This window comes from Acanthopagrus latus, chromosome 12 (assembly GCF_904848185.1).
Source record: "Acanthopagrus latus isolate v.2019 chromosome 12, fAcaLat1.1, whole genome shotgun sequence".
NCBI classification, from domain to species: Eukaryota; Metazoa; Chordata; class Actinopteri; order Spariformes; family Sparidae; genus Acanthopagrus; species Acanthopagrus latus.
The window spans coordinates 23,959,951-23,979,058 of NC_051050.1; the positions used below are offsets into that span (position 1 = coordinate 23,959,951).

The 19,108-nt window shown below is 41.4% G+C and overlaps 1 protein-coding gene across 1 annotated transcript; it reads right to left on the reverse strand.

Moving 5' to 3' along the window:
• On the reverse strand, positions 1-18,641 carry pitpnb (phosphatidylinositol transfer protein, beta). Its single transcript, XM_037116947.1, has 12 exons — positions 18,589-18,641; positions 13,224-13,254; positions 12,182-12,327; positions 10,469-10,560; positions 10,270-10,277; positions 8,647-8,721; positions 8,030-8,113; positions 6,082-6,159; positions 5,880-5,984; positions 4,964-5,086; positions 4,649-4,735; positions 1-3,169 (listed from the first exon to the last, which is right to left on the reverse strand). Exons 1-11 carry the CDS (start codon positions 18,606-18,608, stop codon positions 4,688-4,690), a joined length of 810 nt encoding a protein of 269 aa, XP_036972842.1. The 5' UTR covers positions 18,609-18,641; the 3' UTR covers positions 1-3,169; positions 4,649-4,687.
• Positions 18,642-19,108: the final 467 nt, after the last annotated feature.

The window sequence follows — 19,108 nt, forward strand, 5'->3', positions numbered from 1 at the left end:
GATTCTCTTATTTGTTCAAATTTATTAGATATTCTGTTATGTTCCATTGTCTAGACCTTCTGTCACAGCACGGACGCCGTGAGAAAGAAACAAAAACGAAGAAAAAGAAAAAAAAAAGGAACTAATTGTTTTTTTTTTTACATTCACTACTAATTCCCCTGAATTTTGCCTTTTATCAGAAAATCAGAAAATTTGAATACATTGTGAATCTTTGTCTTTCAAAAAGAAAAACAAATGAAAGAAAGAAAAACATCAAAGAAAAAACAAAAAACAGAAAAAAAAACCCAGTAGATTTTGCAAGTGCTGATTCATGATTACAATAAAGAAAGAAAAAGAAAAAGAAAACAGTATTTTGGACTCCGTCTGTTCCCTCAGCGTCTGTCCCTCCCCTCACAGTCGAACCCTGGCTGGCATCACCGCTGACGCGACACGACTCGAACATCACGCAGCCCGATTCTAACGCACGACTCGAGGTCGACTCCCCGTCACCGTCAAACTCAGTGCGGCTGTCGAGTCGCTGAACCCAGTTTGACTTCGAGGGGAGGGGAAGCCGCCTCTGTAAAGAAAAAAAACAAAAGAGGATTTCCCTTCTTGTCTGACGCACTGATGTCCTGATCAAACGGAGAGTAAAAAAAAAAAAACCGAGGAAAAGAAAAAGGAAAAGAATAAACAAGAGTGTTGAGCATGCAGATCCAAATCTTTGTAGTTTGCGTTTGTTGTGTTTGTTGTTGAATCCCTCCTGGTGTGTGTTCGGGTGATGTCACGGCTCCACGTCACGCCTGTACAGGTGTGAAACACGTCCGCAGCTCAGGAGACGTCCTGCATAGTTTTGGACACGTCTCGTCTCCCGGAGCTGTACATTCATAAGCGTGGATGAGGTACAGAATGAGCGACAATGCGTGGACAGCCTGCTCCGCTTCACACACACACACACACTCTCTCACACAACACACACACACACACACACCATCCACAGAGCTGACATCACCTGCTCAGACGATGACGTCATCACTCACTGAGACGTCGCTCTGAGCGGTACAGTATCCAATGAAAGACCTGACGAAGCTGAGTAGCTGTGAGTTTTCCATTCAAGTCAGTGTTTGTATGTACAGTTTGTTCCATTTCTATAAACGGGTCTATAATAAAGTACACTTAAAACTCTCTTTCTTCTTTTAAAACTCGTCCAACAACAAACCAACGCACGGATCAGGTAACGACAAACACCTACACACTCACGCCCGACTCGATACACAACGACTTTTAATCCTAGCTGTGTGTAACCGCGCTAATCTACGTCATCGTCATATAAAAACGTCACAGAATGTTTGTTTTTTTTTTTAACCTAGAGCCCGACGGGATTCTGCAGTACGCTCCAAAAACCAAAAAAAAAAGATGCTTGCTGTGATAAAATGGCTGCGACCTGGAGACGATGCTGCCAGAAAGGAAAGAAAAACAAGAAGAAGTGATGCCGGGTTAAAAGATGCCACCATCATCATCATCATCATCATCATCATCATCATCCTGCACCGATCTACACTGTGAGGGTCCACTCACACTCTCCTGCAGTTCAGGTAGATGAAAAGCTTTATTTGAAAAATCAGTATACATGGTGAAAATAGAAAATAAAAACTATACACTCAAGACTATACGCTCAACTCAACCACAGCTGCAAACAAACAAACAAACAAACAAACAAACAAACATCTGCCTGGACCCATGGGTGCTCCGTCAGCTCAGAGAGGAAGCGGTAGTTAAGAGAAGGATATAAAAAGAAAAACTAAAAAACTACCTTGATTCATGTTCATGCACGCAGCAATGCACAGACTCTCATCCTCATCTGGTTTTTTTTTTAGTTTAAAAAAAGAAAAACAAGAAGCTTCTGTGGAGGTCCTCCAGGTTTACAGCCCCCCAACGCCGAGGAGGAGAAAGGACATGCAGCGAGTTCAACGGGCCGCTCAAGAAGCCTCGACGGTGTTAAAGCTGAACGTTCTCCGTCTCAGTCCCGAGGAGCGACGGTCCTTTAAGAGCGAAGGCAGCTGATAACACAAAGCACACACACACACACACACACACACACACACACACACACACACTAACACACGGGTGTATTATCGTACAGACTCTCCTGGAGGGCGCCGACCCTCCTCGCTAATCAACACAAACAATCCACTTGAGCGAAGCTGCATTGCAGCGACTATACACATGCAACGACAGTTTAGTGAGGAGCTGCTGTTGTCCACATGCACTTGTGACGGCAGGAGGAGGAGGAAGAGGAGGGGGAGGAGGAGGAAGAGGAGGAGGAAGAGGAGGAAGAGGCTGGCTGTGCACGTCGACATGTGGCGGGAACGGTAGCAGAGATTCATCGATCATGCGGGAGCGTTAAATTTTTTTTGCTTTGAACCACAAAACAGGCCGTTGTTGGGTTTTAGCCTCGAAAAATTAAAAACGATAAGAGAAAGAAAAAAAATTAAAAAAAAAAAATAAAATAAAAACATCAGTTTTTTTCCTAAACAACTGCCAGACAGAGGGGACAGTGAGACAAAGGGGGGGAGGAGATCCAGACACATTTCATCAGGACGAGAATATAGACGATATTGAGGGGAGAGACAAGGATTAAAGTAGAGACAGACAGTTATAATACAAGGGGAGCAGAGGAGGTGGGAGATAAATGGTCCAATACCTGCGAGCCATCTGATACCAATAATTTCTGTGGGAAGCTGTTTACTAAAAACATTCTAATTAATTTAAAAGGCTTGACTGTCTGAGTCACGGTTTACACACCTGAATAAAAACAAAGCCCATTGTAATAATCAACTAACAATTACATGTCAGGCAAGTTACGTTCTGTGCAAAGAGTTTTTTTTTTCTTTTTATATGTATGCAAAACCTTTTTTTGTTTGTTTTGTTTTGTTTTCTGAGTGAACAGGAGGCTTGTGATTTTTTTTCTTTTTTCGGGGGAGGGGGAAGGATCTGTACAGTACTGTTAACCAAACTTGTCAAACCCCCCAATGAATCATGTGAGACAGGAAGAGAAGAGGCGACGTCGTGGAGCCACTTCCTCATCGTGGTTGGACGTGTCTCTGATGACATCATCATGACAGGGTTTGGTTGATTTGCCTCATTGCTCATGAGCAGCACTGGTGCCTCGAATCGGACCTTTACTACGCAGCTGAGGGAACAGAACACAGAGGAGAGACGAGCGTTAGTGTTCAGTTCGGTCAGAGAGACTACACAGATGATTAAAGGATAAAATCACCCCAAAAAAATTACAATTCTGTTATTATTTATGCACGGAAATGAAGTGAATTTGTAGTCAGCAAAACTTTTCTGGAGGTTGCAGCATTCTCCTAAACAACTGAAGGAGCTGGAGACTTAAAACATAACAAAACAAAAAACTAAACATAAAAAGGCTCCATTCAGTTTGTCCTGCGTCTCCAGAAGCCCTGAGATCCCAAACTGATTTGAAAAGGTTTCATTTGAATCCTTGACACAAGGTTGAGCTCCTGACACTTAAAAAAGGGTTTCAATAACGTCTTTCCTCGTCATTTTGAGATCTGGGGTCTTCTGGAGATTTTGGATTACACCAGACTTGGATTGGAGCAGTTTTCTTTCAGGTTGTTTTTCATACTTCAGTTGTTTAGGAGAATGTGTTTTGTAGTCAACACAACTTTTCAGGAACTTCACAGAAAAACGGAGTTGTAGCAGTTTCCTAAACAACCGAAGGAGCTGGAGACTTAAAAACATTCAGCTCATCCTGTGTCCTCCAAAATCTAGAAACCCTGAGATCCCAAACTGATCGGGACTTCTGGATTACACCATTTTTTTCTCTGGCTTCTTCAGTTGTTTAGCAGAAAGCTCCAACTCTGTTTTGCTGTGAAGCTTCAGTAATGTTTCGTGGACTAAGAGACTTCAGGAATGAAGTTGTGAAGATAAACGACTTCACTTGTATTTCCGGTTGAACTCAACCTTTAAATTTGTTGATGCCAACAAGCCGTGCAACATGCAGAAACAAAACTCAGAGGGGAAACACTTTCAGCAAGGCACATTTTTTTTTCTTATCTTTATTCCCACGATTTACAAAACGTCAGGAGGGAAACAAAGTGAAAGCACAGAGAAGACGAGTGAACGAGCTGCAAGAGAACGTTAAAATGTGAGAAGAGACGAATGTGAGTCGATGAATGTCAGGCAGAACGGAAAACCAGTCAAACACAACAGAGAATGGCCCCGTTCTTCATCTGTGGTGATCAGTTAGTCAATGATCGGAAGCCTGAATTCTGAACTTCTTCACATTTTTTGCAGATTTCATGAGTTATAGATTCATAGTTACGGCACGTATAAGGTGCTTCCTGAGTGCTGGTCATGATTTTTAATAATATCAGTGCATTTTTACTCAAGATAACTTGATCGTTTTAGCTTCCTAACGTGATGTGAAGCCACATATGTAGAACGGAGCCGGTGAAATGAAAACAGAGGATTAGAACAGAGAGAAGACACACTGTGGTGGACAGATGTCAAGCACAGAAAGATCTGAAAACAAAAGGGTGAGTTAGACAGCAGCCAGACGGCAGTGTAAAGAAAAAAAAGGGTGGAGGACAATCCATGCAGCACCTCCTCCTCCTCCTCCTCCTCCTCCTGTGTGGAGACTTACTCAGCCTGCCTCTAGAGTTTGACCTACAGCGACGGGCCTCTACTCTTCTGTCGCAGAGGTCCCTCGCACATCTCCCTTCTGACGCATCTGATGTGAGATTCAGGAGTAAACAAGCGTTAAATCAGGTAGATTAAGTGCGAAGTGTCGTCCACAGCAGGCTGCTCAGAGCAGAACTCATCATTCATCACTCATAAACAGAAAACTTGATTTAATGTGTGAGCTCCTGAGCTTTCACAACACCTGTAAATATTCAATCCGCACCACGTAAAAACACTTTATTCTCCTGAACTGTAAAGTCTGAGGAGAGTTCGTTACCTCCTCAAGCTCTTTTTGGGTCTCCTCCTCCATCCGCCTGATGTCCTCCATGGTCAATCCCACCCATCTGTCGATCCAGCAGAACAGCTGGCGGTGGAAGTTGGTGAAAATACGCTTTTCTTGCTGTAAAAAGGAAAGAAAAAAACGAGTTGTGTGCTGCCTTTAAGTCACACAATCACAAATAAATACACACCAGGAGAACAAGAACTATGAGTGTCACAGATTTGGTTTAAATCGAGAATGATTCGATTGTGACGTCTTGCATCTCAAAGGAAAAAACACGTCAAGAAAAGTTTCTGAAGCTGCACCTCCACATACATCTCAACAACTGACTGGTGTGAATGTAACTCCGATAGCAACACAGATCCTTTATTTCACTTCTTTGAGACGAGGGTTTACTAGCTGGGAAATAAACTGATTTGTTGAATCCATCTGCTTTGCTCAGTTAAATTCTCTCTGAAACTGAAACATGTCTCCCTCTGCTGTCCCATACAGGAACAACACCCAACTGGCACCCTGAGAGCCTCTAGATGTGCATGAAGATGATTTAAATGTGCTTCACTGACATAATTAACAATACAAACTCTCACCTGACACCTCTAAGTGTGTAATAATATTTTTGGTGTGACCTCCTGACTCGCCTGAAGTGATCTTAAGAGCACAGAATAAGTAGGAAGCTCATGAGAGTTGAGCAAAATGAATATCATCCACTGAGCGATGCGTTCAGTGACCTCTTTTATTAACAGGTTTGTTATGCAAGTCCTCTGTAATGACAGCAGTGACGTGTTTTAATGATCAGTTTGCCGACTGTCACTGTTTTTTATGACTGTTAATATCCTAACGATGGCGCTCTGCTGTGTTTCTCCTCAGCAGGATTGATGAAACACTTTGTATCTCATCGTTTGTGATGAATTACCCTCTGGATGAAACCTTCCACTTTGGTTTGCAGTCCCCACCATCTGAACTTGACAGTGACCAGTTTGTATGCACACATGTGAGGACAGTCTGTCGACAGCTCATTCTGTGAAAGAGAGACAAATGACAGTGACGATGATGATGATCATCATCATCATGTTTAACAGTCGGTGCTTCTCTGCTCCGGTGGAGATGTCAGGTACCTTCCAGTCGGGGCTTAGAGGTCCTCTGCCTGTCTTGGCGGAGTGGAAAAGAGCAGGATCTTCTTCTTCCTTGTAGTCCTGAAGGAGAACAAAGGACAACAGAGTGTCAGGATTATGCAAGAAACCAACTGGAGTTACAAGAGGAGGATGACGTCTTAATTTGTTCCTGTCACGAGAGTCAAGTAAAGACATGAACACTCATCTTGGACTCTTGTACTGGAAAACTGCCAAGGTTGTATTTTTAATGCACCCGCCACCCCCAATCCCATCCCCCAAGCTCACGGCACACCGTGCTGTTTTAATCCACTCTGTAGGGAAATAGTGGAGAGTACCTGCAGCAGATGGATGTTCGGATTAAGCCTCGGCCTCAACACTGATCCACTTAAGTCATTATAGTAGAGGAGATGTTGGAGGAAGCGCCGGGACAACTGTGACCCACCTGGATGAAAGTGGCTTAATGCCTTCTTTAAGATGTTAAACCTCGGCCAACGCGATCGTTTAGGTATTACTGACGTGGTGCCCACGGTGGACAGTTAAGAGGTTTTAAAAGACAGCTGAAAGTTTAATTTTTCAGGGTTTGACATCAAATCAAAACGCTGCCAAACAACTGAGAACACATCACGGGGCTTCTTTTCCCCCTGCAGCTTATTAAATGCAGTCCAACTGAATTTTCATGCAATTTTCACAAAATTGTCCAAATCTGAATCTGCCCTCACCGAAGCACTGCACCTTTAACTTTCTGCAAGCAGGTTCAACACTTTGGCTCCACGATCTGCAGCAATCGTTTCAGCTCTATTTGGCCTTTTGCTACAAGTGAATCTGTCCAAAAAGGATTCTAACAATCCATAAGAAGCGATGCCAAGTGCTTTGAGACCTGTTAACATTTATCTATTGTGATGTGAGATGAATAAACAAGTGAAATGTGGCTTTGAAATTTGAAATCTGCTGTTTCATGTTTTCTGTTCTCTGAATTTTTTGGGTTCAGCACCTGACTAAGAAAACAAGCGTCAAAGCTGTTTTCATTCCTCATTTGTCGGCGGCGTCTGAACAAACGGCGTGAGGAGACAAACATCACACAAGTCTACGGTCTTCTTAAACTATCGCTGCAGAAGAAGCATCATCAACTCATCCAGGAACACATAAGATACGACATAACTTCATGTAGTTCAGCCTGACCCGGCTCTCCACATGTGCTCTGTGGGCTGCTTGTGTCAATGTGAGCACCAGGTAATCAAGAAGTATTAAACGATGTGGTGCAGTTACGATACCATCTGACCGAGCCTGGTGACAAAGGACGATCTGAAAATGCAACCACCAAAGCTTACACTGTACGTGTCCTCACAAAAAGGTTATCGGCATATTGATTCCTAGAGGAGCACAATGAAAGGTCTGTTTCTGGACACAACTTCCCTTTTTTAGAGACGCAACAGAATCGTCTTATTTAAGGCATGAAGACGGGATGTGTAGTGATCTGTTGCACCGTCTTTAGGAAGGCAAACATTGTAGTTGAGGGTTATAAAATGCAAAATAACAACACGGCGGCTCTGCTGTCTGAACCAGGCCGACCAGCTTTTACCTGCAGAACATCTGAGACGGATGCTTTCACCTTTCACAGTCTCAGATGTACCAGTATGCTCGGCGTTATTGCTCATCAGAGGGGAATTAAATTTGCCTCGACCGTTTCACTCAGAGGTCACTCAATAAAATATCATGTTAGGTAAAGTGGGACGTACAGTACTGCAAGTCATTTTCACCTGATGTCACTCTGTCCAGTTGGAATTTACTGAAGTAAGAGACGGTCCTGTAACCTGATAAATAAAGTAGAATAAATACACACCACCTGTACAACCACACTCTTCCTCAGGGTGGAGACATCCTGCCAGGTACTAACACCTGCTCAGCGGGATTATTGTGATCACAACTGATGTATGGTTGTGGTGAAACTCACCCCAGGGGCCACTTCATCTTTGTTTGCAATATCTATGGGCACCACCTCCACAGACCTCCATGTCTGCTCGTCGAGGTCGTGGACCTGATGATGAAAGAGGAAGACGGGCAGGTAAACATCAGGACGCAGACAACAAGGAACTCTTTTTGTTTCATATTCAAATCTGTGTTTGAGATTCAAATTGACAAGCACACAGCTGGTCTGTGACCTGAACCTTATTCTCGTGCATCAACTTGTTCACCTCACGAGGCAGCAGAAAGACGGAGGGTTGCATTGTGATTTGGACGTTTGACAAGGCAGGGAAGGTCCAATGGAAATGCTTTCACGTTGCATTATGGGAAATGTAGGATGCAGCATTTATTCAGGATATCTCCACTTCTGCTGCTTCAGTTTACTTACAGGGTTCTTATGGCTTTTTAAGAGACGAATTCAAGTCTTGACAGTTTGTAAAATGTAAAATTTAAAACCAATATATTTTCATAGTTAGGAATATGCTTGAACCACAAAATCTGGAATTTCATCAACACAATCTCTCCCACAACAAGAACTTTTTCTCTTGTCTCTACATTTTTTAATAAATAATGATCAAAATGTTGATCAGTTCTTCCTCTACTTACATTTTCTATTGTTCCCATGTCAGGTTTGTGCCACGTCTCGATCTTAATCATAAAGTCGTCCTTCATGTACTCATTCTGAAAAGCAGGAGAAAACACACACAGATTTATTGAGGGGGGGGATAATGAACATGTGGCCTTTTATTTTTACCAAAGGAACGACAGACAAACTGTAAACTTCTAAGCAGCTCTGATAAACAGGCGCTACTGCTGAACTGAATGACGACGGCTGATCTCAGGCGGGACTAACGGCGAAGAGAACACCATGAATGGAGGATTCTGACAGATGTACTTAAACCCTACAGCTTAATCCAATTAACTAATCAGGCGTTTAGACAGACACACTAGAGATGCTGCACATCTATATTTAACCATTAACCAACAGCAGGTAGCTTGCAGGTAACGGTCAAAGACAGACAGTGATGTCGAATAGACGCTTTGCACATCAGTGAAAGTTTACTGAACACATCCAGTTGTGTCTGCGTTGTGCGTCTCCTTGCAATAAATCTAAAAAAAAGAACGTTCACATCAAATCTGATGAACTTTGACGTGCAGGCTTGCACCATTAATCAAGAGCAAGTCACCTTGACGGTGCTGATCTTCGAGGGAACAGAGAGCCAGAGAGGACAAAAATGAGGAAGCTACTGTAAGTTATGATCGGTGCTGCACCATCGACTTTAATTTAACATCCTCTGGGGGGAATATATACAGCTCCAAAGTTACACAACGGGACTCCATGGTACAAAGATGTCCTTTGAGGAAACTGTTTATTGCCGTCCCGTTGGAAATCTTTGAAGAGTCTTTTCCTCTCTTCAATAACTCCTCACTGAATTACAACCCCGGGAACAAAACGGTCCAGTACAAAAGAAGCGCAGAGAGCGTTTGTGGGTATTAATGTCATTCCCAAAAATAAAACGTGAGGCATTTTTCTAACCTGGAGATTCCAGCAACTGCAACTGTTTATGAGGTATAACTTCAGGCAAAGTCAAAAAGCATTGCTAAAACCCTCACGTGTATTATTTGGCCGTATTAATGACAATCAAGGCAAAAGGAACGCCACTTTACAACAAAGTTTAATTTGTTACAGCAAGTAGTTTGGTGTTTTCAAACTCATTCTATCGAGCTGAGATGAGCAGTAATGTGACAGGTCGGAGGCTGCATGATTCTACAATCTAAGGTTTATTAAAAACACAACATTTCTTTATTTTTTACTCCAGCAGCACTTGAAACATTATAAAATGTGCTTCTATTAAGCCAATATCAGTATGATTTCAGTGTTTTCCATGGCGCTGCATATGTTTTAAGACAGTAAACCGAAGAACTATGTATTTTCTTGATATATTCCAGTGAGTTTTATTCAAACAAGTTTTCCAGATTGAGGAACTGAACAGAGGAGTTACTCCCAGGAATCCTGTTTCGCAGGATTAGTAATTAGAACATTAACTGTGACGGGTTTTAGCATGTTCCTGGCTGGCTCCTCCAGAGTTTAGTGGTTTACTTGCCAGCTACAGCAGTTTATCTACCAGATCGTCACAAAGCAATACTTCACCAAGACGTGCAGGTGAATTTCCAGTATAATCAGGCTGGAAGAGACTTTAAAAGTTAAGAAAAACAACAACAACTCACCGTCACAACTGCAGCAGGAGGAGGGAAAAAAGAGAGAAAAGAAAAAAATGAGGATCAGCATCTTTGAGAAAAAAACACTTTGATGCAAATACACAACTGCAGTAACATGCATGAACATGCAACCATGAATGCTTGTCACATCACGCGGGAAAACATCGGTCCAAAGACACCGAGGATGAATTGATTTCATCTGACTTACTCGTGCGACAGTATGGGTAGGCGTTCCAGGCCTTTTCGTGAAAAACTAATGCTCCCTCTGGTGCAATCATCTTCACAAACCCTGGGACTTTACTGCAGCGAGAGAAAAACAAGTCACACAGTCACGACCATTTTAAGAGAGATAAACATACATGGGTCTGGAGGAGACACAAATACAATTTAGAGCTAAATTAAAATCTTAATTCTATGACTCTAGTTGAAATGAATGGTTCCTTTTTGTTGTTGTTGTTGCTGTTACAGAGCCAAAGGATCTGAAGCTCTTTTTACTACAATATCAAAGAACCAGCCACACAATATACAGAGGGTGGACAAAATAAGAGGAAACACCTGACAGGGAGTCTTCGGTTCTGTTGGTACCGCTACACAGAAAAATTCTGTTTGTAGTTTTGGTCATTAAAAGTGTTTTGAGAGATGAAAAGAATCTACTTTCACCTTCAAGTTCCTTTTTTTAAACTTTACTCTTGAATTTGACTGACTCAGTTTGTGGAGACGATGTCTTGAAATATGGCGAGCTTCACGCAGGGCTGGTGTTTGTTCTGTAAGGTAAAAGCTGCTCCGGTAAAATGGCTGCTTATTTTGGCTGCTGAGCAACCGTGCAGAGTAGTCATCAGCACCTTAACGTCTCCATTCACATGGCCGCCAATACATTTTCTCCATCAGAATTAGCGGCTGGCAACAGGGAAGGTATGTTAACAGTTTCCTGAGATCCAAACCAACACATCCAGATGAAGGTCAAAAGCAGCTCTGTGGGTTTTATGTGCTTTACCTCCTTAGGTTAGTTGTTTAGGGTGTTGGTGAACAGTGATGACAGCGACATGAATGTGTGATTTGTGAGACGTGTGTTTAGAAGTCATAAATATTTCGGAGCACGCAGTTTGTGGCTGTCACGAAGGTGTTACCTCAGTAATTACGTGGTAAATTGAGGCGGTTGCTGTTTACCTGTGAATGGCACATGCTTTTCTTTTAAAAGTTCACAGTGGTAAGTATATCAAGGCTCAACAATAAGGACTGACAGATTGCCCAAGGCATGTAAAATGCCACGTCTGGCTGGTAAATCTAGCATTTCACATTTCAGTCAGCAGGGACGCAGTGAAAAAGAGATCGCAGAGATAGTTGAAGAAGGAATGAGTCATCTCACTTCTCTTCCATCTCTGTTCAGAACTGCACATGTGCAGTACCAATCGGACATCGATCATGTTAAAATGGTGGTGGGTAAAAGTGTTAATGGGCTGAAGTTTCGCTCTGCGCTCCAATAACAGTTGAGTAAGCTTCGTATACAGATGAACATTGTTCAACTTGCCCGTTTCCTGTTTAACTTCTGTGGTCTGTGTGTTGGTTTGACTATGTTAAGTAAACAAATACCCCGACTGTGTGGACGATTGTCACATTTTGCTTTGTGATGCCACAATCAGACAGTTATGTTGACAAAATGCTAGCTAAGGTATAATCGTTAGCTTCAGCTATATCAGGAGGAGTTATCCTAATGTCCATAAAGAGATACCCTTGATGTCTGCTTCTTGAAGCTATAAAACCCAAACTCCTGAAAAGTATCTAATAAAAACAAGACAAAACAATCGTGAACCCTGTAAGTGATATGTTTCCATTATTTTGTCCACCCCATGAACATGCAACTCAAGCTCAACGATTTTTCTTGACATAATTTAGACAGACAAAACATTCTTTAAAGCCTTGCCTCTTTAGATGGTATATTTTATGCGTGTACTGTCCCTTCTCGCCATCCTTCTCGTAGGGTTCGTTCTTCAGCACCTCGATGCCTTCTCCTCCTCCGGTCTCATTCTTGCTGGCCTCAGCCACAGAGAACAGCTGCCCTACTTGATACTGGGAGAAATGGGAAAGAAGACAGAAGACTGAAAACGCAGCCTTTAAAACCGCTGGGAACAAATCCTGAGATTATAAAGTCTGTGAGTGCTTAAAGGATGCAGCACCACTAACGATGTCTAGATGTGACACAGGACATTAGCTACTCTGCCCAGATCTCATTATTCTGCACACGTATTAATGCATAAACAAATCTCTAGGAAAATTAAAATTACAGCATTAAAATCCTTAAAATGGCTTCAGCAATGGCTGACTTCACACAGCCTGTAACCACGTTATTCTACAGTCTGCAGGTCAGATGTTCTTTATAATCTTTAAATGAACTTTGCACCCTGACGAGGCCTCAGAGGAGAGGTTTTCATATAGGATACGAAATCTCAACTGCTTTTGTCAGGAGCTTATAAAATTGCTCTGACTACCAAAGCAACTATTTCTCATTAAAACTAAATGCCCCGACTGCCAGCCACAACATTTTCCCCTCCTCTGAGTAGAAAAGACTCTGAAATGGTGCCAACGTATGATGTCGATGGATATCACTTCTTGGCTCACTAAATAAAAAGTTGTCTGGTTTTTAAAGTGTAGATGGAGAAAAACTGCACCAAAAAAAACCTGGGCACAAAAAATATGATTTCTATTAAGAGCATGATGACAAAGAGATTTAAAGGCTGAGCTCAGGGCCCGGTCCAGTTCTGTCTCCACAGACACCAGCACCAGCCTGTCACACCAACACCACAGCTCTCTAACAAAGGCCATTCTGTCTCAGTACGTGTCCCAGGCGAAGGCGATCTGACCACATGAGACGATGCACATGAATCTATGACTCATACGCTGTAAATGCCACATATGTTGCACTGGGTTCATGAAAAAAAATGATCTTGTGTAATAACGATACTCACCTCTTCCACAGAGACTGGCAACACTACACGGCTGAGAGAAGGGAAACAAGGGAGAGGTGGGGCAGGAAACAGAGAGAAACAAACAAGTTACACACATTTATCTGAAGAAGTTTAAATGTAAAGCACAAGTTAAAGGTTTCCAGCAGTATATGGTTGACATTTAAATAGTCCTGTGACTTTGCACTGATGGCATAATATCAGTAAAATGGTCATCTGTGACCTGACGGAGATGGAAGAGCATTAAGATGTGGGTAAACTTAACTCTGACCATCTTTGGGTAAAGAATGAAGTGGCTCTGTGCTAACAGAGGGAAATCTGTGTCCCAGTCTGAAGGGTGAAGCTCTGATTCGGTCCCCAAACAGAATGTCATTTGGAGATAACATACGTTTTGTTATAAAGCAACGATAATTACTTGTAATTAATGAACACAGTTTGTGTAAGACAGCCAGAGTGTGACTGTGTTTTCTGCAAAACAAAACACATAAATGAAATATGAATTAATGCACAACGGAGCAAAACAAAATGGTTTCCTCCCGTTTCCTATTTTATCAGGATATTCAAAACATTAATACAGATTTTCAGTAAACATGCATGAAACCAGCCTTCAGAAAATGTTAATATTAAATGTTTTTTCTGTTTTCTTTGACATATATGATAACCTGCAGAGTCACTCTTGTGTTTGGTAGCTGTGAAATGTGTCCAGTATTTTTGCCTCGACACAACACGCATGAAATAACTTTTACAATGATGTGATGATTCAGCTACAAACTAGAGCAGCATCTCCAAACAGAGCTTCATTATGCTCAGCCTATATATGGATATCACAGCTTATTTACGGCACGAAGGAATCCACTAAACAGACACACGGTAAAAAAGGCACCTTCTTCTTCCCTGTAGCTTCTGTAGCACCTCCTCCTCCTCTCACACCTCATACAAACCCTCCGCTCAGATTGGCAGATTCAGCGCCCCACCCTCAGCCTCAACATGAACTGATTGTTAAAGCTTGCCGGGGGTTGGTGAACACTGTGCAGGCTGGAAAATATGCAGCTGACACGCTCGGTTCAGGCAGAAAGTGTCTATAATGTAAACAACTTGCAAGCCATTATACAGTTTATTTATAGCCGAGAAAATCAACAGCAAGACTGAGATCTAAAAGTCATGACAGCATGGATCGACGATGTGGCCGACTCTGTCTACTGGGAATATAAGTCACCATATCGATATCAACACTTGTGCACTCCCTAATATCAGTATCATCATCGTCAGCCCCCAAACATCCAGTCTCAGGCTCTAATTAAAAGTTGAGGTGGGTGAGGTGGGTGGTGCACATCTATTCAGCCTCAACATGTTATTCACCCATCAGTGTTTGTAATGTTTTGGTTGATCGGTGAGTAAAACCTTCCATTACATTTCTCAAAAGACGTGTGCAGATTTTAGCACCGACAGTCATGTAACTGGAGGAACAATGAAGCACAACTGTAAAAACAAAAAGGCAGAATGCAGTTTTGTGGTATACGGCTTTGGTAACAAAGGAGAAATTAGCATGTCGGCTCTGGAGAAATGTACAAAAGCATCAAATGCATGAGACTGCAGGAGATCAATCACAGGGGTTTAATCTATCAACAAGGAGAGCTCAGAGTTTTCACTCACAAGTCTCACGCCTGTTAATTTCCCTCAATATGTTCGATGAGACTAAGTTGGGACATTGATCGGTGAAATCGAAACAGATACTGTGTGTGTGACACGAACAACTGTTTTATAAGAAAGTTTCAGTTTCATTTTACAGGAAAAGGAGGATGGATGAAAACTATGTGTGTTGCTTCTACATGAAATCCAAGACAAACACAAAGTTGGCCGAAGTTGTGTTTCAATGCTCAAGTACTGAAGTGACATCAGAGCGGATCTGGTTCTCTTCAGCTTCAGGTGTGTTAATGATTCATCAGTTATTGATTTTCACTGTTAAGGCACTGAATGTGCTGCTGTGTTAGGGAAATTGGCCCGTGTCAATTGTTTAAACATTCATGGAGGAAAAACACACATAATATAATGGTGTCATTACTGAAAATTGCTGGCAGTCTGAATCCTTACAGTTCAGTCTCCTGCATTCATTATACACCCAAATTAAGTGTGTTTACACTCACAAACACTCAGCAATGATACAGAGCAGGAGCAGTGCCGGCAGGTCTGCACTGGTAATAGCTTTGTTGGATTATACAGGACCAAGCTATTTGTACAATTCGACAATGGCTGACCAGTTCAAGTGGTCTGGTAGTCGAGGTGACCTCTAATTATGCAAGATCCAGCATAAGCCCTGCGTGGGCCTCTGCAGGCATCACAAACACCTGCAGCTCAGGTACCGTGATGCTTGAGCACAGACTCTCTAAAAGTTTTAATTCTGAGCTTCTGGGTTAAATTTCTTGTTGCTTTAACTGACACAAGGATGAAAATTTGATTGAAATTCTGAATATTTTGGGTTCTGGATTGTTTGTCAGACAAAAAAATTCAACTGCAATAAATCATCGTAAGATTGAGAAAATCACAGGAGACATTTCTGATATTTTTTATACCTAACATTTGATTAAAAAAATAAATATTCTGACCTACTGATAGTAAATAATTGTTGGCTGCAAACCCTAAAACAGGGTGACCAACATCAAGAGAGATCATTTGAACTGAAACACACCATGACCTGCAGACTTAATGCAGCTTCATGTAAAGTTACTCTGTAAATCATAACCACAGTTTAGTTTCACAACGCTGATAAGAGCTCAGCTCATGTCACTCACATTATTATGCAAGTGGTGCATTTTAGAGAACTGACAAGCAGGTTACGATGTCCATATGGTCCATATATCGTACATATTGGACTCACACCATGAGAAAAGACAAATATTTTACAATATTCAACTTCACAGGTAATCACTTTTAATCCGGTGCTGTAATGAACTAATTTGAGAGGTCGGAAGGACCTGGACACACCGAACTGACATCTGAGAACCAGCAGTGATGAAAGCCGACTATTGACTGCAGCCATCTACCATCTAACTGGTTTATTCTACCTGAAAAAGACACTAATAAGGGCCGACTAACGTGGGACACATCGCAAACACTACAGCCACAGATGTTCACCGACTGTTGGCCTGGAGTGTCAGGGAACTAACACTTAGCTGGTATCAAAAAATGACATTGAAGTTGAATAAGTGAACAAAAACAATGTTGTCATTGATGGATAAACTCCCATCAAGATGTAAGTGCTCACACACACTTTATAGATACAGCAGACAAAATCAGAATGAGGCATTACTAATAGCACAAGCTCGCTGACAGCCGTGGTGTATCGACACAGCGCTCGCTCTCTCTCTCTCAGATTATTCACTTCTAAATGTGAGCAGTAAGAAAACAAACTGGCAACACTAATGGTGAGCGGACCTTTCTCATCAAGATGTAGGCCTACGCAGTCGGTGTTGTTTTGTATTAGGAATCTGATCAATATGTTTTCTATCTACAACATTATTGTATGAATATGATGAGCTCCTTTCAAGCAAGATGGCTGCTGTAAGTGGATTCTTATTAACTGGTAATTGTCATGACAGTTACAGTTGGAACGTGATTTGATTGGAACGCTTGCTTAATGATTATACTGGATTAATATAATATATGGATGGTTAATATAATATATTGAGACACTGGATTGGAGGGCAGGTTATGGGCCTCAGCTGAATATTCACCTTTTCAACTGGCTTTTAACAGACTTCTATAATTTTATATGTTGTTGTCACAATCACACTGATTATAGTTTTCTAAGTGATTTATTTTTTTAAGTCAGCCTTTTTTTTAATATATATATATATATATATATATATATATATATATATATATATATATATATATATATATATATATATATATATATATATATATATATATATATATATACAAAATGCAAAACACTGAGCATTTCTCATTTTCCCAAGTAATCTACAGGAAACGTCTGTTATTACATAATTCACTCTGCTCTGAGGTTTCATTCATCATGGCTGTTTTCTGAGTGACATGCATGAATCTGCATTCACAGCAAACCACAACCACCAATCACTCTGCGTGATTAATCAAGTTAATTCCTGTATTTCTCATGTCACAACATGATTTGCAGAAAACAAAAAAAAACCATTGCAATGTCAATTTTCATCTGCAGTCCTTCATTGTAGTTGCATTACTGTTTTGCAGGCAAAAGTTATTATCATTATCATCATAACATGGTCATGTGCAGATAGCTCAGCTGTAGAAACACACATCTGATGTTGCAGTAAGCTTGAACAGCAACACGGTTTGTTGAGCAGATTGTTCTTGCTCTGATTTAAGTTAACACCACTGCTGAGTGTACATAGCGGAAAACCGGGGAGTGGCTACAACAGGTACCGTTATCTGTAGCGGATACAGGTTAGCCAAGTGTGAGCGAGCTTCGCTGGGGGAATAAAGTGTGGACAAAAAACAAATGACCACGACAAAGTCCCAATACAATGTATATAAATACATATACAACATCATGAGGCAGCTTTACTACTGGGTTAGTATTAGCCGCCCGGTTAAAGGGCTAACTCTGCAATGCTAGCGCCAACAAAGTAAAAGCAAAGTAGTTAGTCCTTCCACAACCTCGAGCTAGCTCGAAGGGTACAACTGCTGTGTGGTGCGGGCCAGTGTTGGGAGGATTACTGCTGCCGAGCTCCGTGTTAGCATTGTGGTTACGTCTGTTAAACCGGCTATAACTCGGCGGTTAGCTAGTGTTAGGTGGGTGCTTTACAGATGAACTCCGTTGTCAGAAAAATTGTCGTGCTAGCAGCTAGCCGGCTGCTACAGCTAACTTAGCCAGCTAGCATTAATGGTAAATCCGTCGGAGAAGGAACCTTAATCTGTCACTCACGGGAACCAAAGCTTAACATAACCGCACTTTAGCGGTATAACACGCCGCTAAACGGCTAACTGCGTTAATGATGGTCATTAATTCAACTATCCAAGTCACATTAACTAACTGATTATACATATTATTAGTGGTTAACCAGCGCAGCCTTTTTATGTAACTCATTTTCATTAAGAAGCTAATTATCCCCTCTGCCGCTACAACTCAGTAGCTAACGTTAGCATGCACTAGCAACGCCTAAAAAAGACCGGTGTGGTGTCCGGTTGTCCACGTCCTGATCCACCCCGCTCAAAGCTGCATTTAACGGGCTCCGTGGCTCTGAAATCCAGCGAACGACAGCGTTAAACGGTAAATACATGTCTACTCTCCAGTAACAAGCTCTCGGATGGACGAAAATGCCCCAGTAAATGTGCCAAAAGACATTTTTAAAAAACACTTCAGACTCACTATTCCTTGATGAGCACCATCTTCGTCACCCGGGCTGCGCATGCGCGCTGACGCTCGTCATCAGAGAGAATTATCAACAAGTTCGTTCCGCCCTCAAGAACAAATGTGATTGGCTGAGAAAACCACATCATTCTTCCCCCAGTTGTTACTGTAATAATGATAATAATAATAATAATAATAATAATAATAATAATAATAATAATAATAATAATAATAGCATATATGATGATTATATTATACTATACATGCAAATATAATACTACATATTAGCAAGAAAAAAGCAGAGAATGTATGAAATGTATGATTTAAGTCTGTCATTTGATAACTATGAATGTATTATTGTGTTATTGTAATGTAACCTCATGTTCCACTTACCTCAACATTTAATTTTATTTACCTTGATATTTTTTATTTGTACTTTATTTCCTAACTACTAAGCATTGTATTGTACATAGTATTCTATTATTAGGAACACTCTATTCTATTGTTTTTGTTGCATATTGTATACAGTACTGTATTG

What these genes read in the sequence shown, in the direction of transcription:
- pitpnb (XM_037116947.1), bottom strand. Translation starts at nt 18,608, where the DNA reads ATGGTGCTCATCAAGGAATA. An exon ending in CTCTAAGCCCCGACTGGAAG is followed by an intron (nt 5,985 to 6,081) that starts GTACCTGACATC and finishes TCTCTTTCACAG; the next exon opens with AATGAGCTGTCGACAGACTG. An exon ending in TGGAAGGTTTCATCCAGAGG is followed by an intron (nt 5,087 to 5,879) that starts GTAATTCATCAC and finishes TCCTTTTTACAG; the next exon opens with CAAGAAAAGCGTATTTTCAC.